The following is a 21861-nucleotide window of genomic DNA, read 5'->3' on the forward strand; positions in this document are numbered from 1 at the left end:
CGATTTTCCCGTCCGCAGGGATTTCTGTTTCCCGTACGCCCCGGCAAAGTGGATTACAATACCAATCAGACGTACTTTTCGAACTTGACGCACCCGACACTCGTCTGGTCATGCTGTGGCTTGTCGGGCGGCACTCGTACCGGATGTTGATGCACCTGGCCCTCTATCATCTTCCTACTGAGGGCTGCGTGACACTCGCTGCCGCGAATATATAGCCATTCTCCTTTGAGAATGATAAGGCTCGCGTAAGCGCGCTAGCGCGTCGCGCTCTCGCCGACGAGACGGTTATATTTCAGGACACAAACAATGCAAATTACGTAATCACCGCGAGGGGAGCCGTGTGCTATCTCTATCTTTCCCGCTCTCTCTCCCTCTCTCTTTCTCTCTTGCTCTTCTCGATCGTCGATCACATTTGCTCAGGAGGAGTCACCGTTAATTATGTCGTAAATCGAAATTGGATCATCCAACGGTGCCAGTTGGAGAAGGTAGGCAGCCTCTTACTGTGGTGGACCACTGCCAAATAATCGTCATTTTAATGAAATCGTGAGCTTGATTGAGCACGTGGTGTACAATAAATCGGAAAGTCGCAGACTCGCCTATAGATTCTCCGCCGGAAACAGGGAGACTCGAGATCCGTTTGGAAATATGCGCTGAATGTTGAATTGCTGATTTAATTTTAAATTTTCCAATAGTCTCGAGAATCAACTTCGCTTCGAGATACAATAATCGGCCTGACTTAACGAGGGTGTGAGAGCGAATGCGTTTACGAAATAATGGTCCGCATGCAAACGACGGTGCTAAGTGCTGGAATACGCCTCGACCATAGCTGTAAGATGCTGTGATTGTCGCGCGTTTATAAATAATTATTACGGTACGAGCGAGCGTGCAGATCAGATAAATAATTTTGCAAACGCGTTTTTAATTCTAATTAACATGTAACACGTTCAGTTTCCTCCCACAGGTCTCGTCACGATAGACTTCGTCTCGCTATATTAACACTCATAGCGAGCGTCTCATCACATGTGATTACAGTAATCCACGTGTACGACGATCGGAAAATGTTAACAAGTCGCTCGTGGCATCATGGCTCGGTAATCTACCCAGTCAGTATGGAGCATATTTTTGCGAACGCGAACGATTTTCGACTTCGGTTATCTATATCTGAAATCCATAACGGCGTTTCGATATCACTGGTGAACACGTCACGACGTGTTCACGACTCGCGATAACGATGTTCAATCGTCGCGGCGTTACGCGTGGAAATTGAAACTGCAAGCTGCTCGATTAAGACCGTTCGATTGAGCAACCTTGCTTCGTGTTGCTCCACGTTGCCTTTCGTAATCCTAGCTGCAACATTGGTACAATGAGACCGGAACAATCCATATCATATGCTACGAAGCAGAAAGAAAGACATGTTGCGCGTCAAATGATAATTTCCGTGAAAGTTACACAGTAAAAAACTTGATGTAAATAACGGTCCACTGAAATTTTGTACTACCTTAACATGGGAATATGTTGAAAAGTACACAAATATATGTCAAATTAACATATTTAACCTTGTTAACGTATTCGACTAGCTAAACGCAAAAATTCCAGCGGACCGTTATTCACGCAAATTTTTTTCTGTGTAGATGAGTCAAAACTTGTCTCTCAAGGAATTTGTCTTGAAATGAAAAAGAAATGCGAAAATTGTTATTAAAATCGTCGAATTCTTCTCGGCTCTTTTGTATTTCTATCTGCCGATTTGCTCTACGAGAAGACTGACAATCTTCTCGAGACTAATTTCTATCGAGCCCATTGAGACTATTTATTGCGGACCAAAGGCACTTAATTTTCCTTTTATCGAAAATCGAGTCGAAAATAAAGATAAAAGAGGAGTTTAATCGTGCGACGATCGATATAAAGATACAAGCCTCGCTGATAAGATCGAACGTGGAACGTGGCGAGGTCGGCCGACGACGACCGCGCGATCATTTGATATTCATTGTCTGGTCAGCTGCACCTTGCGTCATGCATCGACCGACTAGTGGAAGTGCGAATAGGCCTGAAAAGCACGTTGCGCCGAGCACGGATTGCACGAGTTCTCGTAACCTTAACCTACGCGCAATCAAGCAGCTGGAGCCTCGACGGAGCGCACACGACCATCACCTATCTGCATCTCGCGTCCTTCGCGTTCTCTACGTCTTCTGAATCATCGGCGGACAGGTAGCGGCCGATTCGTACCGATAATGCATTCCACAAGAGTTCAGACTCGATTATTTACGCGCGCGTAAAAATCCCGCCCGGAATGCCTCTCACCGATTCAAGTCTGACCCTGAACGAATCCTCGGGAATACGTTAATAATGCTTTATCGACGGCTACCTGCGTCATATCCGAGATAACCGACTATCTACCTCGCTTATGTACTTTGCCTCGTGCAATCGAGTTCGCCGTCGTGCGAGGTAACGCCCTGAAGGGACGAAAGTCACACCGATCACGACGTCCGCGGGAAACCGAAGGGTTCGATTCAACAGCGGCCTCGTGCTCTGCTCACCTGAATTCTCCGCTTGATTTTGTGCACTTGGCAAACCGTACTTGTGACTTTTCGTTCCCCATCTCGAGATGCATTCTCCGCAACCCCTGTCTCAACGAACCCTCCAATCCTGCTGCTACTCGTTATTGCTCTACTCACACATTCAACTCTCCTATATTCCTACAACTCGGACTAAAAAAAGTTTCATCCGTTACTACACTCTGCTCATGACAGAAAAGTGTTAACGGTGGTTCAAAATCAACTCGAGCTGGCCAACCACTAATCTTCCGCGACATTTTCGCTGGAGAAAATGCGATTCGCAAGCTTCGCCTCTGCAGACGTATCTCTCCGCTACAAGGTGTTCCATCGAGGCAACACGTTGCGACTTTTTCTCTCTTCGCGTACCTGGATTCTCAAGCGTGGTCTCGGCGGACGCTCGCTCCCAAGGACGAAAGTCCTCCGGCGAGACCGTTCTAACTAGGTCGTTGATCGCCGGCTTCGTGCCCGGTGATCGGTTCTGCGGCGCGAGATCAGCCCACGTCGAGCATCTGATGGTGGTCACCCGGTGGCCTGGTGCGAGGCCGTTTCACTCTGCGGTTACATCGCGACTGATCGCGATCGTGCATCACGCTCGCCTTCTTAAAACTAGTTTGGGGACACACGGGGCATCCGTGTGTGTCGGCAGTGCCGGACGGGGCAGGCGCGAGTTTATCGATCCACTTTCCAGTTAGACCGTCCGCAAACTCCTCGACTGCACCACTACTCCGCCGTCGTTCACCAATGGCGAGTCGACTTCTCGGCTTCGCTCGCGTCCCCCGTCGTCCCTAGGACTTCCGAAGAGGAGTGTCGGAGGTCCTGGTGACGTCGCCTGGGGGGACGTTCTACCATGAAACGACCGTTGCGTCATCGTTCGTATGCATCAGTATTGTGTTATCAGTGATCTCTTATTGCACGTGTTCGACCTTATCCACCCACCGTTCCTCAACTAGTCGGAAAAGGCCGCCTCTGCGCCTGAAATCCTAGTGACGTCGCCCTATTGCGAACAGTTGCGTCCTCGTTTCATCGCATTCCGCAACCGCATTATGTGTCATGTGCGACTCTTCGGATTTATCCGTTACACTCTTCGTCGTCGATTGGTACGATCCGCGGAAGTCATTTTAGCGATCTGACCCGCTGGTTCTCGCGATGTTACGAATTGAGCTGAGCTCGTTGATGCATCTTCCACTGTTGGTCGTCATTTTTGGGACGCAGGTGTTTTATTTGATTTCGTTTTTCAGTTATACAAGGGGATTCCTAATTGGATGAACGTGACATGGGGTGTCCGACATCCCTCCGCAAGTGACGTCACATGTGACGGTTATGTAGGCATCGGTTACGTCATCAATCAACAGCTGATGCATTCGGAGAAGCTTCTGCTTCATTCATGAATTTACGACGCGCTCAAGGGAGTTGCATAATCGCCGCCGTTCCGCACAATTTTCGCAGTTTACGGCCGACACGCTCTTGCGCACTATAATTCAGTGATGGCAATAATTTACGTTACCTCGGCAACGATTTACCGCAAATTTTCATTTTCCCCTCCGAATCCATTAGAGCGTTATGTCAGACGCGATTACGTTAACCCGACTATCGATCACGTATATTGCGTGGACCACGGATTAATATCGGGAAAACTTTGTCCGCAACTTGTTACGGAACTCCTTAATTACGCACAATTTCCAATAAAATGATCAAAGCTACTGTGTACCTCCCAATCTGCGTTTTATCATCGTCGTAATATATAATGCTCCTAACTTGTGTGTAATAACTTTTGTTTACATACAAATGTTTCGTCTCTATTAAATTTGCGCGACGACAACCTGACATTTAACATCTATTTTATCGCAAGATATTTTTTTTTATTCTTTCATAAGAACGCGACATATGTATATATAATATATATATATATTCGCGCGTAAAATTCAAAATTTAACGATTCACCCGATAGTTTCGGTTGATACTATTATATAGATACTACGATTGCATCAAGGTTTACATGTTATGATGCAAATGTATAAACTGTCAAGGACTATTTTTATGTTGCGAGCAACACCTGTATTTCGCCATTTATATACAGTGACTCTCCTTTGGCTTGGAAAAAAGATTATCGATTTTCTAAAATTATCCGATAAATTACCTTAGAAAGCAGAAAAAGGTAAAGTCCATTAAATATTTATTTATGTAACACCTTTACACGTGACATAGGATGGCTTATATAATTCTTTAATAGCAACCGTCTCGTAGGTAAAGTCAAGAATAAAAGAAGGAGAGAGCATTAATCATTTTGTGTTTGTCCTTTCAGTAACAGTTTCTCGCGAAAGAATATGAAATTTATGTGAAGTTTTTCTGTCGTTAAAAGAACATATGTAATTTTAAAATCAGATTGTGTTTTGGAGAATCACTTTCACAACTGCCGAATCAGCATGCTGTGTATTCCTACTCTCCTTTGCAGTATCGCAAGGTCTTTGCTTCGTCGTGTCTTTTTCTTTCTTATAATTTCGATTTTACCTGCGCAGTATCGTATTAGAATTGCGTCAATGCGAATAAACATGTTGGCCATGAATACGATATGATGGGAAAAAAGCACGATTGCGCCGCTTGGTTGCTTGATAATCGATGTAAACAGGTATATATTGAAACAAATCGCCAATTAAATTGGCTTATGAAATAGCAAAAAAGATTGCTATATATCGACAGCTTATCTTCTCTAAAATCTACAAATTTGCAATTTAAAAATTTAACTCGAACTTGTCAAAAGAAAATTACTTCTTCGAAATTAGAGAAGGCACATATTTGCCCTTACGTTAAAAATTTTTTTGATCGAATATCATCAGAGCCGAAGTTTGCAAAATTTATATTTTTTCAATTTTCTTCCATTATATGTTCTCTCCTCCCTGAACGTGAATAAGCGTAGAGGTTACTATCTATCGATTCAAGGGGTGCATCTCATTCGACGTAACCCTTGCTTAAACTGGAGCGGAAAAATTCGCTCATAACAGTCAGTCGGTCAATGACGCGCGAATAGGATTCACTGGTCCGTCTATGATCGTATCCTGTGTAGGAGCGCGCCGGTAACACTCTGACCGTTCGTGACGCGGCAATTTGTATTCTGGTAACTTGAGGATTAGGTCACGCTAGAGTGTAGAGTCCCGCTTTCCTAATTATTACACCGCTCAAGCGTTCGCATCTCTTCTCACATGCGCGCGGGAATTGACATTACGAACGAAGGCGACGACGACGACCAGATGTTGATCGGATGCTGATTTATCGACACTTCATTATTGACACAGGTAAGCAAAATCATCTGACTTTGGAATTGATGGAGTTCTTCGCGGAATCACGAAGAACTAGTTATAGCCATGTAATCGCGTGACAAATGTAGTCGTGTTATTAGTTAAGATTTATATTTCCCGGTCAATCTGCGATCGTAAATCGGAATTGAAACATCAAACGTCCTGAGGTTCGTTAGAACAGTAATCGCATAGTTTAAAAGAACAACGTGGAAATCACCATGAAATCGATCGCTGTTAAATACATCGTTTCTCTTTAATGACATTTTTAACGACACGCTGCTGTTTGCAATTTGTATCTTGATGAGTAACATTCAGTTAGCATGTGGACAGAGAGAGAGAGAGAGAGAAAGAGAGAGATGAAGAGAGAGAACGTGACGAAACACGTTTGCACGTCTAATTACACCGAATCCCAACGTATGGGTATCGGGTAATGAAGAGTTTGCAGAATGTAATACTCACTCGAACCGCCGATCCGTGATCGCTTTGATCAGCAAACCGGAAATGCACATCATCCTGATTCGCGGCGGTTGACACGATCGACACTATGTTGTTAACGATCACTAATTATCCCCCGAGATCTTACGAACTCGATCGAATTTCACCGGGCTATACTTTAATCCTATATCTTGCCCGGGTTATGTCACAGACCGCGAACCCGCTGAGGGTTTCGCTTATGAAATCTTCAACTATTCATCTTATGAAGATGAAGAAATCCGCCCACTCGGCGGGAGTACGGATTTTCCTCGCGATTTCGCGCGGCCGGCCGCGGAATTCGCGATTGAGTCGATAGCGCATGTCGTTGTCTTATCGAGCGATGTACTGAACATTTTCGCTTTCGTGTATATCGTTATAGGTACTTTAAGCTCGATATCATATGTCCGGGGGTAAAAGAGCGCGGCAATAAGAGTCGACAATATGTTGCGAGGTCGGCGGAACATCGCATTTTTTACGATGCACCGAGGCCGATCATTCACATTTTATCGGCTGCTTTACCGTCTGTTTGTCATGCAACTTCGAACGACGATAATGCGCCGTCATTGAAATTGCCCGGGCAATTTTTTTATTGCCGACGTCGCAGCAGCGCGAAGTGCGCTAACTCCAAAGGTGTACACATATCTAATTTTGGAACAATTGGGCAATTAAGATCGAATTAAGATCTTCCCAATAATTCTTCCCGACTAACAACAATATGTTATATTAATATTAAATATTATAATTTCTCATTCAACAATGTAATCGAACATATGTTATGTTACACTTGTATTGTTGAATGAGAAATTTTAATATTGATATAATGTTACTGTTAGTTGGTGTTTATTGAGTTTTTTCTCTTTTGAAGTTACTTGAACGTTGAAGTGTCTTTAAAATGTCTATTTCTATTCGTTTGCTCTTCGCTTTACGCTCCCGACAATAATCATGCGATAACCGAGTGTTGGCTTAATGTTCTATCGTAAACGATTTGGAGCCAATCGCAGCTTTGGTCGTTTATTTTCACCTCAGTTCGCCCAAGTTCTCTCATACTTAATGGCTAATAAATTAGAGGCCTTTTAAAGAAATATTCTGACACTTTTCTTCTTCCGGTAATCATTCCAAATCATTTCAGTTAGCTTTTTTAAGATCCATCGAATTTACAATTAATTAAAGAGTCTAAGGAGGGAATGAAATGCAGCAATTATAAAAGTTAATATGAAATATACTTCGTTACTCTGCAAGCTTCATTAAGTTTCATCGAATTGCTTCAGAAGACATGAATTTTTTTTTAACGCAAGCTCGACCGCAAGGAAGCCTTTGCCGAGCGTAGGTTTTGGCGAATGTCCGGCTTAACGTGATATAATCTACTCGCACACATATACCTTTTGTGGTTCCTTTTAAAGCGGGCGATTACGTAAGGTAATCCGCTCTTGACTCGGCAAAGGTCGACATTGAAACCAGACCTGAATGAACCGTGCAAATGGAACATATTCTTGGTATTCAAATACGCTGCGATTTCCCTGACAATTTCAATAAAAGAGCGTGTACCCACGTGTGCATAGTTTAGCAGCGCTCTGGAGATCTTCCTTATTGTGTGTAAATAGTCGAACAGATATGAGATTTTGCTAACACGTGTGACCTTGTTTGGTCAACATGTCAAGCGTTATTCATTTTCGTGCCAGACGCAAGAAAAGAACACGACTGCACAACACGATCGCACAATTATATATATATAATTATAATTTTTCAGGCTCGCGTTTCGTTTAATTAGTTCTGTGAATTTGATATATATATTTGATATATATGTATCCCCCTTCACGAATTCTTCTCTTTGTACAGCGCACTACTTGTTACGCAACCAGTTTAATGACCGTGTATTCGCGCCTCGACAGAATTGAGTAGGAAAAATGTGGGAAGAGATAATAATTAAAAGTGTCGATAAAAAGTGACGCGATATATCGAAAAGCCTGCCGCAACGCTCGAGCGCGGTTTAAATAAACGATAGCGATAAATTAAATGTCTCGATGCTGGCGTGCTCTTTCCGCGACAGGCTTATGATGTAATTGACATTCTAACTCCAAGCTCATGGCCGTTGCCAAGTGCCGATAAATCGTATATGGTTTTCAATTAAGACCCGTCACGAAACGAAACGATCGTTTTAAGTGAGTTAACGTCTCGATTAATTCGCTCATCGTGTCCGATATCTCGTGATTCGAGCCACTTATCGCTTTGTGTTTTACTCCACTTATAGCGACGTTCATACCCCATCCGAAATGCCTCTCATAGCGCAACGAAATGTTATACGATTCAACGCATTAAGGAATCAATTCAATTGCCGCTCAGTTTTCAAATTCCAATACGTGTATCGAAAGTCACAATCGAAGGTTCAATCGGGACTAAATTGAAATTAAATTACGACCATCACGTTACGATTGAAGTTCAGTTAATTCACGGTGATACGATTAATCGAAAAAAGCGTCTCTCCTTGCGATGGCCATTGTAATTCGTTATCAGACAGATGCACTCGAAATCGCGTGGGTGCTTTACACGGAACTTGTAATTTTACGACGAAACTCCTATGTTAATAATTCGGCGAACATTGACACTATCTCTCTCCTACGCAGTGCGCGTATTCCTTTATGTTCTTCCGTGCACCACCCACGTATCGTAAACACGTTGGCGGGCAACAATAAGAGCATCGCCGGGAGGGTGTTACGCAAGCGCTACCTTACACTTGCTTCTTCAATTACGAGCGAACCCTTATATACAGTTAACTCACGCTACAGTCGGCTACACAAATAACGAGATCGTGCGACGAAACAGGAAACTGTCGCGCGGCTACTTCAATGAGCAAACGCAGAGCAGAAATAACTTTATCGATAGGAATATCATTGAAAAGATCTACAGTGGGCAAAAAAAAAATATATTTGCACGCCTCATCCTCTTCGGAATCAATTTACGCGGAGAAGCAGAAATATTGTTGCAAGATCTTTACGAAAATACACTCAGTTTTTGTTTTTATGAAGAAATTAAATAAAAATACATTGCAGAAACGCTTTTCGTCTTTGCATAAGATTGTCCCATAGAAAAAAAAGAGGTATGCAAATACTTTTTCTCATCCACCATACGTAACAAATGTAATTTCCATCGATTTTGACAGTAAGACAAGAGTACTGGAAGAGAAGGTGAAAAAGAATTGAACCTATCTAACTGTAGAAACGTAGAAAATATAAGTCACCGCGTTTCGTTTAACCCTTTAGTGCACCGTTTTGCATATATGCAAACCTATATATTGATGCTCAATCTCCCGTCCCAGTTGAACTTCGAAGTTTAAACGTGCGGGTATGTGCAAAGCATGTCGTTCAAATGCACTTTGCGCTTTTACCACTAAATGTCGCCGTTGTTCAATGTTTCACGTTTCTTTATTAGCATTGCACATATTCATGCTGTGCTTTATGTAGTACTTAGAGTTTTCTATTTATATATACGAGTTCGAAGCAGCGTGTTGTGTTTTCGTTGATTATCTATGCTTTCTTGTTTAAACAATAAATATTTGCCAATAAAAGACAAAATATACAAAAAGATTCTTTTAATATCTTTCCAGAATTCTTAAGATTGCAAATAATTATAAAAAAAAATTTGAAATTTCCAAAGTATGCGCACTGATTAAAATTCCCGTTTGAAATTAGAATAAAAAATTTAAGTTACATTGTTCTCCCTTAAATAAACGGGACAGCCGATCGTGTCTATCTCTTACAGCCGGTTCTCCAATTACAAACTCTCGATGATGACCGTCGGAAGCATATCACGACACGATAGGCGGCGGCTGGACCGATAACCGACACGTGTCCATCAGCATCCATTTACATGGAAGTCGCGACCGGTTTACGCAAAGTATTATCGCGTGCAACTCGAGAGGACGTCTTTCCACGCGGTGGATCACACGCGCGCGTACACATGCTCGCGCGGCGCGAGCGACTCGACGCCGCTGGTACCCGAGATGTCTCCATTGCGATATTTTTACACGCGTCTCAGCCATGCACCGCTCGTCATTTTGCACCGAAGACGCGACGAAGAAGAAGAAGAAGTTACCGAAATCTCCTTACTTTTTTGCAACTTCGTACTTGCGGCGACTCCGCATCGCGCGTGCCAGTGCGTCGCGCATAACTCACGCCTGCGAATTCCTCGTCTTATCCGTAATTACCTCGAATGATAAGGATAAGACCTTTTCGCGAGCACGTGCGTTTTACGTCACTTCTACCGGATGTACCGTAAAAATGCTAGTGATTCACCAAGCTTAGCTAAAACTTTCGTTTCGTTTATCGCGACAATAAGATCGGAGATCTTCGCGAATGTGCTCTATGTTTTACATCGATTATCTAATCGGATTTTTCATCTGTAATTAACGCTCTTTAACATATTTTTTCAGCTAAAATAGAGATTACAGATGTTTCTCAAGACGCCGGGAACGTGTCTTCGCCTTTAAATCGATCGCAATCCCAACGCTTCTACGCAGGTGCGGACGCTGCGTGTTACGCATTTCTGTGCACGTGCATTTGAGAAAATTTATAACTTTAATTTTTATGTTTATATCTTCTTTTTGTTACTAGAAATTTGCGAAAATTCGTCGGACCGTCGATGATTTTTTTGACTGTGAAGACGAATCGTCTTACAGACACGAAATCGCATAATTACTGAAAGGTAGGAGATTGACAGTGCCGGCAGATATTTTCATCGAATATGACATGTATTGTTTCGTCACAATTAATAAGAGAATATTATTCGACGAAAAACCCAACAAACTTTTGCAAATCTCCGATATCACTTATCCTCTACTTATTTATTTATTAGGGGAGAAAGCGGTGTTATAACCCCCATTTGCATTTTGAACAATAATTTTGTTAATAATTAATATTGTAATTCGAAAACTTAATCATTTATATTCGTCAAAGTGTTGTTTAATCGATTCTCAAAGTTATGAAATATTTATTACTAAGGACGTTATTTATAAAAATGTTGCGACATTGCATAATGGATTAAAGAGGAACAGAGGTAATGTGACTCCCAACCGAGATAGATTGAAAAAATTAATTTTGTTTAAAAACACAGTGTTTCGTAAAATATATCTTGAAAACGTTTTGAAATATTCAAAAGTACAAATGCGTTATGACAAATGCCGGCTATTGTATATTGGCATGTTAGCGTCACAATGTGACGGCAGGCTACTAAATAAATGATTCCACAAGTAATCATTATTAACTTAATAGTGGAGATATTAAGAGAGGCCATAATATACCACTTTTTCTCCTCTACGAGAGTACAGGCACGAAACGTGTTCCGGTTAACATCCGGGAGCTGTCTTCGCGTTTTCAACACCGCGACGCTTTTCCGCAAGCTCGTCGACGCCGACGAAGTCGCGGACCGTTCTCCGGGCGATGCGAGCGCCTAAGCGCTTCCGTAACATATTCGCAGATTGATAAATTACTCCACGTGTTTAAGTTCGACCATGACGGGCAATAACTTAACGTACGCTCTGATACCTCTCGTCTCTCCCGTATCTTATCCACCGGCTCGCTCGCTCGTTCGTTCGTTCGTTCGTCCGCTCGCACTCTCGCTCGCACGTCGTGCTATTATTTTATTTTCGTCGGCGAGCCAGAGGCGGATAAGGATCGCACGCGAGGTGCAACGCGGAGGTGTCTCTGATAATACTTACACGCCGGTCAGCTGCACCGGACGATGATGCTCTTTCTTGCCGTCGCGGTCCAAATGACCGCAATGTCGCACCGCATTTTCACGATCGCGCACGTGAGAGTATCTGTTCGATTTTCGCTCGAACGTTCATAATCCGAAGATTTCGCGAGGCTGCACTCCGCCCGAAAAAAAACCCGCTTATCATACGTATTGTACCGTTTATTTATTTATTCACCAAGGTGGATGCGACGAATGAGGCGAGCATCTCGTGTTTACCCGCGTGATCAATAAAAAAAAAGGAGAAAAGAGAAAAAAAAATATTCGGATGATTGGAGCAAAAATCGTATTTTGTTCGCACGCTCGCAGGCGGCTTCGCTCGAAATAAATCACGTAAAGCCGACGATGACGAACAGCCGCACACAAAAAAGAAGCTTTGCGATGCTAAATTTTGCAATTGGAGTCATTCTTTGATGCAGCACTAAGCCCGTGATTATTTTTAGTATCAAAGATCAACGTCTCATGGAATCGTCATCGCGCGGTCGATTACTTCATTCGTTATCGGTCGTCTGCCGATGTTATCGCTCGGCGGGAAACTTTTCCAGAATATCGACAAAACGCTACGTAAATAAAACAAAGTGGAATCTCGCGAGTGCGCAGGGGCTGAAACTGATATAATTTCAGTAAGTTCAGGGATCCAAAACCTTGTCGACTATAATTCGAAGATTATGCCGAAGTAGTTCAGGGTCAAATTACAAGTACAGTCCGCCTTCCTGAGTGTTTCGTTTTACGTTTCTGACGTTTAAAATAAAAGAAGCGCATATTCTCAGATTCTTGGCACGAAGAAATGGGAGAGAAAGAGTCACTGTACAAATCTTATTCTTAAAACAATTGGCTCATCGATGCTCTTTCTCTCTCTCTCTCTCTCTCTCTCTCTTTCTCCCCTTTTATCTCTTTAAATCATAATCGAATAATATTTTTGTTCCCCAAGAAAATAGACGAACTTAACTGTCGTGAAATTTTAATTATCAGTCAGATTATTTTACGAAATCGAGCGAATCGCGTCGTAGTCGCCCCCACTGTCGGCGCGGCTGATCAGTTTGTTTGCGTCCACAGCGTCGAGAATCGAACTCACCGAGATCAGAACGATTTCGATCCTTAAACGAGACGCGCGACCTTAAGTCGGATTAATCGCGCTCTTTTCGCGGCCACTTTACCCTTTTACGCGCGTCGTGCATAACGTGCGACGATAGATAAGATCTAAGAGAGGCACCGTGTACGCCGGGAACGGCGCGATAGTTGGCACTGACAGATCCAACTATTTCATTCACAATCGTCGTCGTCGTCGGGCTTGACCGCGTCGTCGTCGCGCCGTGTGCGTGTAAGTTACGTGCGTGCACACGGCGACACGGATGAATGAACGGACGCACACGAGAGACGAAGCGCGGCGCGATTATGGTGTAGGTGGTGACGGGCGAGAACGAGCGGGAGAATGTGACGGGGCTCTAAACTGGAGCCGAGAAGATACAGGTCCTGAACGCGGGTACACGCGTGCTCCCGCTTCGTCTGTGCGAGCGCGTGCGTGTGTGCGTGCATGACGCTTCTCGTTTCTCTCGGCGAGCTTTCGAAAAATCAATGACACAAGGCACTTCACAACAAGGCTCTCTCTCTCTCTCTCTCTCGTATATGCAATCGTAAAAAACTTGACCAATAAGAGCCAACGCATGTGATGAATTGCGGAGAGTTACGCTTTTCCCTTTCTCCCTTCTCGTGATAAATTTGAAAGATAGGTTTATTACAAGTCACTTTGCGAAGTCAATTTGACTAATTACCAGCGTTGGCTCTTATTTGGCCAGGTTTCTTGTGATTTTGAAAAATCCTCCGCCGACTACGAATTATCGACAAACACGATCGAACGATTAACATACGATAATAATGACTAAGTATGAACAGTATAACGCATATATATATATATATATATATATATATATATATATATACATACGCGCAATTTAATTTGAATAAGTAAATAACAAGATAACAAGTAAATAATAACAAGAATAGTTCTAATTAGAGCTTAAACGTAAGAGCGTACATGTCTGTAACAGCTTAAAAATTATCAAATTACAAAAACGCCAGACATTTCGTTTTACGTCGTTTCTTTTATGTCATAGTGAGAACATAGAACAATTTGTTTTTACAATAAAGTTTATCATAAGTATCGTATCGTTATACTCCCGTTTAAGTTCCCAAGAGTCGAGACAGATACTTAGAACACTTACGCAACGTAATTATCTAATTTGCCCCACATGTCGCGTTTGAAATCGCTTCACTTATTACGCACGGTATCGTGCAGGATTTGAATACGCGCGTAAGATAAATAACGATACAATTCGGTAACTATCCATTAAAGGAGATTTTATTTTGTAAAAACGTAACAAATCGTTGCGCTAGAATTTGTTATTACTATATTGCATATCGTGATATATACATATACATATATATATATATATATATATACACATATATATATATATATATATATANTGCACATGTATAGATAAATTTTTCCGTCAGACGGCGCCGTTATTTCAGACTTTCACACTCATCATGTACGTGTTTTAGGCACTAGAAAAATGTTAATAAAGTTTCAGTACTTTATCTTACTTGCAGTAGTTTTTGAAAGGAACTTATTTCGAAAGAACATATCTGAATACCAGAAAGCTATTGTTAATAACTAATTACTGAATATCCTGTATATCACACTCTTAATTCCATTGCATCGCCAAGTGAACGAATCAGATATGAAACGCCTACATTATTCAATACGTATATACAGTTTAACAGCAAGAACATTTATAATAATACTATAACGAAAGAATTAAATTATATAGTGTTTCATCTCTCTTTCTTCAATGACATCAGATAAAGTATAGCTATTACATATATTATTTTGATGTGTGATTCTTTGGGCTATTGTTGAATATGTTCCTGTAAAGTAATATTAGTAATTCTAATATAAAATACTGCGACACTTTTAATTCTTCATTGTATATTTTCTTTACTAGAAAATACGGGAGATAAATTATTACACACATGCTACTCACAATGGAGCGTGAGATTTTTCTTATAATACAATACAGAATAAATTTATTTCTTGCATTGTTTAGATATAGTATATTGCTCAAAAAGTTTGTTTTATCTTATAGTAAAAAAGCCTCAAAATGCATGTCGTGAAAAAATTCATCAAAATTTAAATGTAATATATTATAACTCATTTAACCATCGTGTCAAATATGACGTGACATAAGACGTATCGAGTTGATATATTTAAGTGCTTATATAAAAAAACAGTGCACAGAGTTTTCACTTATCATTTGATTAATGTGATACGTATGAATTAATAGTTATGCGTACACTTATGTGTATCTGCATATTTCGTACAGGTGAACCAAATTATTATATATGGTTTATGTGTATATGTATAGGCATTTTATGACTAAAATGAAAATTAAATGAAAAGGTATTCGAATAACTTCAAGTGTTGTTCATAGCGTAGTTATATAGATGTACGTTAAAAGAAATTATATTGCTGACATATGTGCATTATAACGGACAGATATGTCGGGAAAATCTATTAGCATATCTGTCCGCGAATATAAAAAAATCTCATTATGATAAATCTCATTATGATAATGTATGGTTTGGTCAACGTATAGCATGAGATGTAGCAAGATACGTACCCTTATATTAAAAATATATTAACTTTTAAATTTTATCGCAATTTTTATCATCGTAATTAAATAATTATGGATAAAGCAAAACTATTGACGAATACTGCACTTTTTTTGCGTACACTGTACTTTTATATAATAAATATACAATTAATTTAATTTGTACTCTCTTAATATATTCTTCCAGAGATGTGAAGGAATCAGGGGACGGGAGTTTCGAAAAATCAGTAGTAGAACTTATTGAAATTAAAATCAGTAATATCGAATCATCGCAACGTGATCTTTGTGATTTCGAGTTAAACTCTTGACCGTACACCTTACCTATTCTCGAGAATGTAATCTGTAACATTACGAGAGGCTCAGAATATTGCACAAATTTGCGAACCAATCAGTCTCCTACGTCAGAATCACCGTCGCCTATAGCGTAAAGAATATGGAAGGCAATTCCGAGGAGGGCAGTTCCTATAAGATCGCCAGCTGCTGTCAGGTATGGTATCGCGGAACTGTCAGGGTCCATACCCCTTGTCCACATCCAAACAACCATCAATTGTGCAATATATAACAATAGAATTACCTAGAAGACGTATTTGATTATTTTTTTTTCAACTTTAGCTAATGATATAACTGAGAAAATATCAAGTATGATTTAATAAGAAATATAAATCTATTTTTATAATAAATCAGATTCCATATCATGCCATATATGTAAGTCTTAGTATTTACTTGCAGCATTGCAGCGATCAAATATATTGTAATAAATATAGGCGTGAAGGAGGTATGTCCTGCTTGAATATAACTAATGGTATAACTAAAGATCAAATGCCCTGGTATCACCATCATCAACAACACCCTGGCTGTTCTTGCGTGTCCTCCTACGATCAAAAGTTCTCGTTAGATTCGAATAATCGTACGAATATAATCGTACAGGTACGTTTACGGTAAACTTGCCTTTAGCAAAGAACGCATGGAATGGACTGATGCAAATGTTGGGTGTCGTTTTGACACCCGTCTGACAGTCTTTGTGCAGGGATGTTGATATTCTACTGGCCTGAACAGCGACTAAATTCCCTCCGACGCCATTAATCACTAACTGGAAAACTGCTATGCCCTTGTAACTCGATATGGTATAGTCCAAGATCAGTCCACCGAGACTAAAATCAATGTCACTCGTCTCAAAATCACTCGCCTCGTGGGATCTTGCGTCGAATTAGAGAATCATGTATTCACCTGCTGATCAACATCGCGGATATCACAGGTGTCCAGCCGGTGTCCAATACCTCTTTAGTAAATGGATTTCTGGCCGCTATGTAACCCCACACGGGAGTTGCCAATATACAAAATGTTATTAATATTGGTGCTATCCATGGAGCGTTACCTGAGGAAAATGATATATTCACTCGTTGATATTCATATATCACAGAGACAAAAGATGGCATAAGAGTCGATTAAAAGCTGTACCTATCGCGTCGTATAAGAGAGAAGCAATCCAGGATAAAAGAGCTAAAGTAGTTAAGTCGCCTAAGGAGGCTGCGATTGGAGTAGCGACATTGTCGGGATTGATGTTCATTTGCCGCGACAATAGTATAACCGCGACCATCACAAGGCCTAGCAGGAAACTGGCTACGGAGGCAGTAACCAGGGCGCTGGCGCATAGCAAAAGTCCATGATGCATATCGAAGTGAGCTTCAGGGACCCAGCCGAGGATGATGGCGGCCAAGGACGCCAGCAGACCCACCACCATAGCCTGGCACTGGATTAAGGCCAAGTTACCGACGATCAACGTCCACTTCTGCTTCTTCGTGTCCATTTGACCTAAATTAGCTTGGGTCGACAATCTGGAAGCCAACGTCATCTCCAGATTTCCCTTCAGACCCAATAGCGCAGGAACTAATATATACACTTCCGATACCACTTGATATACCGGCCAATGCTGAAATTCGAGAAATTTCATCACATCAGATTCTTGTAGATTAGGAATAACAAAAAATTATTAATAAGATGAAAACACTGTCTCTCTATATAGATATATGTGTCATTAATTAATAATGTACCGAATAATTTCTGAAAATTGATTCGATACCTGCACCACGTCTAGTAGTAAACTAGCGGCTACCATGCCGAAGCCGGCGAGCAGGAAAGGTATGAACATCTGGATAGAGATAGACCAGACGCTTTCGTCGTCCATCGTGATTTCCAGTTCGTCCCTCCTCAGGTCATCCTTCTTGTTACCAGGGTCAACGCGGACAGTGCCAACCGGCGATGGTATCAATCGTTGCATATCGCCTCCGCCTTCGCCCTCATCTTCGGAGCTGATCTCCAATTCCATAGGGGTATCGGCGATATTCGAAATGAACAGTTCTTCGCTACCTAATCCCACCATTTTACTAAGTGCCGAGCTCTTGTCTGATTTTCTGTGGCGGACTTTGTTGCGTTTAGGGTAATCTTGCGTCTTCGCATGGTGCATCGTCTGCTTTCTTCTCGTGGATCACCGACGAGTATTGCTACCGACAAGCGAGATTATCTCGTTGGGTTGATCGCAAAAATCCGCTCGCAACGTTTACTAACGAAAGATTCACGCTCGACGATGTTTATAGTTTATTTTCGTGAAATTATCGGTAAATAATACATCGAGATAATTGCAGATAATTCTACTTTGATAGCACAATGACGTAAAACAACGCCTCGAATTAATTTCTCGTTAGAGCGGAGCATCTTTGATATGTATACACATAGTTCTTCATACAGCTTTTTTTCCGTTTGCTATTTGTAAAAATTAAAGGAAGTTTGAATGAGAGTAAAGTAATTTTCGATGAGAAACTAATTAGCAATAAATAGCTATTATATTATTAAGAAAATACTCGATAACACCAGGTTGCCCCATAGCGCTCGTATCAACGCTAGGAATTTATTAAAAAATGTATTATTTCTTGCGAGACTGATAATACTGTTATCTAATTCAGTTGGTGACATGGGTGTGCAGCTAGAATCACGTGAGCGACGTGTACGTTCCGTAGTGTTTGCTCTAGCCCGGTCTATACAGCTGGTTCTAATTTAGAACACCAGCCGTTGATTCCGCAATTCGTTTCTTTCTTTTCACTCTTTTTTTCGTAGACGGCGTTATATAGCCTGACCACGTGCATTTTCGTAGACGAGTCGTGCGAAGGAGTTTATATTATCGATTTAATGGTCTTTACTTTAATAGTTATATAACGACTCGGAAGCAAATACGTTTATAACACATTTCGATATTTACGTAAGATCGGATAAAAACGTAGGAACTCGCGCACATGACGCACTTATTCATCATTAATACGTATAATTTTCAGGTTTAACGAATTTGTCGACTGATTAAACGACGGTAACAAAATTCGATATCTTAGCAAAAATGTCCGACATGTTTAATAATTAATGCGCTTATCGACGATTCTGCTGATGAAAAAATTCCTTCCGACACATTAAATTTTAAATTATATAAAAATACTGAGGGAAGTAATAAAAATGGTAACATATTATGAGAAAATTATGCAAAATACGGAATTAAAAACAAAGTACAAAAAAGATAAAATTTTGCAACATCTCATCGCGGAATGTGTGACATATTCGTCACACACGTCGTCAAGGTTTCGCATATGTAAACAATACGCGGCATTTATCTTTACGGTCGGATAATTCCACGCGTAATAAAACCGATTAAATTTCGATCGCGAATCGCTAATTTTCAGAGTTTGCACAACCGATATATAAAAATATTCCATTTTCACAACATATTATTTGCTTGTCAATTTATTTGCATGCGTATATTGCGAGAAAAAACAGGTAATAAACATTATCGTGCACATACACAAATAAAAATACGCGATACCTCCTTATAAACATAATGCGTGGGAATGAAGTGAGTCATAAAAACGTGTAATCAGCATTGTTTGCTGTTATATTGATTATTTTTATCAGAACATCCGGTAAGTGAGGAATTATGTACATATTTTCCATTAATAATTAATAAATAACACCGTTTCATGTGATTTCATTTTTCCCTAGCAATGTTTCCGCTATTCTTAATATCTTATTTGTAATCCCGAGCGAGATCCTTTCGACAACCTGATATATTTTTCTCTCACTCTTACATACGAAATTTACATCCATCTTCGCTCCGAATGCATTCGAAGTACTCGACGCTATAATCTCCGTAGGAGGCCCTGAAAAGGCCCCGTGATAATATGCCGTTTGATTGCACCGCGTTTTGCTTCGAAATTGCCATTGTATCGTCATATTGTCGCGGGAATCCTCATAGAAAATTCGGGTGTCGAAAAGAGCAAATTCTTTCGCTCCCGCGAGCGTTTGACAGCCCGGCCGCCATAACCTCAAAATACGCCACGTACCTCGAATATGCAGCAATCTTTTTTCGCGTGCTCCTCCATCGGCCAACCATAAGCGTGGCTCCTGCGTGTAGTATCCCAGATACTTCTGGATTACCTTCTCGAAGTATTTCGACGATCTTCTACCCGATCCCGACCCACCACGAGCCGTAACACGTATTTACTCGCACCACAACTCAACCAAACTCAACTATCGACGTGTCGCGCGCTCGTTCGAGAGTATCGATATTGGATGGTTCGAGAATCGCAGGCAAAACGAAGATAGTCGATCCCAAGCGTCTCTTCAACGGTCGGTTTCGTGAGTGCGCTGCTTTTCTTTTCGTATTATCGGGTGAAATTAAACAGCGGCGGGAATAGTACGTGTGGAAAATAACGTCCGTATATGAATATTTACATAACTGAACTGTTAAAATGTGCCTGGAAGAGCTCGGAGGCTTGGCAGACCTATGTGCTTCCAACATCTCTACCGTTTAGCGTTGCTGCGCTCGATGAGTTTGTTATGCCTCGTATCAGAGACTAATTCCCTTCGTAAAACTTTACAAAAATCGGCAATACAGACGTATTTTCACCGATGTTGCATCTGGATACCGCAGGTATGCGATAACTAACCTGAAACTTGGTCGTCGACATAGAGTCGTTTTTTGCGTGCCTATGGCGGCGAAAATTGAACTTACGTGTATACTTATGAGATATATATATATATATATATATATATACATACATATATGGATACTGCATTTCCCTTATAAAAAAATATTGCTGCCTATGATAAATTGGCCAGTAATAAATTATTGTTGCTCAGTAACTTTATTATTTGTTTAAGTAATAAAATTACTGGACAACAATCACTCCCAAACAGTATATGATATCCTATAGATGTTCTATGGATATCCTGTGGATACCTTTTGGGACATTGGGATGTCCTCAGGACATCTTCAGGATGTTCCTACGAAATCTATGTTGTCTGGGACTGACCAATTTATTACAGACACTAATACTTTTCTGTAAAAGTTGTATATACATGTGTGTGATATTATATATATATATACATTTGTTTTTTTTTCAATTGTTACTCTAAAATAACGTAAAGCTACGCTCTACGGGTAATTAGTAATGATCAAAGTCTTGAAAAAATCTACCAGAGAAATTATAATGTTCAAAAATACATCATTCATTCATAGATAGAATAGAATAGAAAATCATGATGACGTCAAAATGAAGAGAAAAATATTATAAAAACTCATTTTTCAATCATTTTCTTGTTATCGTCATTTTCTATTCTATCTAGGAACTGAGTCGCGTTTATTCACAATATCGTTGCGCATCAATTACTTTCACACACACACACACACACACATGCTTCGCGAGGGTCAAAGACGAAAGGGCGTCAAGTGCAGCCACGAGTTGTTTCGTAACAATTTCATTTCTAGTTAATAATAGCCTAGAGCAGGCATAGGGTATGCACGGCCGTATCGTTTTCTTCTCTTGCAATCATGTTAGTCCTTTCGATTCAAAGCGTAGCATACTCACAAACTAGGATGTGAGAGCGGAATTTTTAGCTATATAGGCACTTTTTACCTGTTTGTTGACGTATCGATCGCTTCGAGATGTGACGCTTGACTCCGGACGTCAAACGTCGCTCGAGTACACTATTCGTCTTCGAATATCTATTGCCAACTTGCGCTGCCTGAAATACCTTAGTCTAGTCGACTAGGCATAGTGCCCATCGACGTACACGCGCCTTTTG

General features: G+C 40.9%; 2 protein-coding genes across 9 annotated transcripts in view; both read right to left on the minus strand.

Moving 5' to 3' along the window:
* Nucleotides 1-13638, minus strand: part of LOC106741413 (solute carrier family 41 member 1-like) — a 22792-nt gene extending 9154 nt beyond the window's left edge. For 2 of the 7 annotated variants that reach the window (XM_014613418.1, XM_014613419.1), the window contains exon 1: nucleotides 76-3138. In XM_014613418.1, the coding sequence (XP_014468904.1) occupies nucleotides 76-170 (95 nt within the window). In that variant the 5' untranslated portion in view covers nucleotides 171-3138. The other 5 variants (XR_001374181.1, XR_001374179.1, XR_001374180.1 and 2 more) reach the window with 5 other exon arrangements.
* Nucleotides 13639-15039: 1401 nt separating this feature from the next.
* On the minus strand, nucleotides 15040-21776 carry LOC106741526 (solute carrier family 41 member 1-like). 2 transcript variants are annotated; one of them, XM_014613649.1, is made up of 7 exons: nucleotides 21693-21776; nucleotides 17819-18239; nucleotides 17197-17668; nucleotides 16966-17113; nucleotides 16687-16889; nucleotides 16462-16610; nucleotides 15040-16312 (listed from the first exon to the last, which is right to left on the minus strand). In XM_014613649.1, exons 2-7 carry the CDS (start codon nucleotides 18200-18202, stop codon nucleotides 16127-16129), a joined length of 1542 nt encoding a protein of 513 aa, XP_014469135.1. In that variant the 5' UTR covers nucleotides 18203-18239; nucleotides 21693-21776; the 3' UTR covers nucleotides 15040-16126. The 2 variants fall into 2 exon arrangements, with proteins under 2 accessions (XP_014469135.1, XP_014469134.1); XM_014613648.1 differs by lacking the exon at nucleotides 21693-21776 and adding an exon at nucleotides 20118-20734.
* Nucleotides 21777-21861: the final 85 nt, after the last annotated feature.

Source organism: Dinoponera quadriceps, unplaced genomic scaffold (assembly GCF_001313825.1).
Source record: "Dinoponera quadriceps isolate SergipeBrazil2010 unplaced genomic scaffold, ASM131382v1 scaffold405, whole genome shotgun sequence".
Classification (NCBI taxonomy): Eukaryota; Metazoa; Arthropoda; class Insecta; order Hymenoptera; family Formicidae; genus Dinoponera; species Dinoponera quadriceps.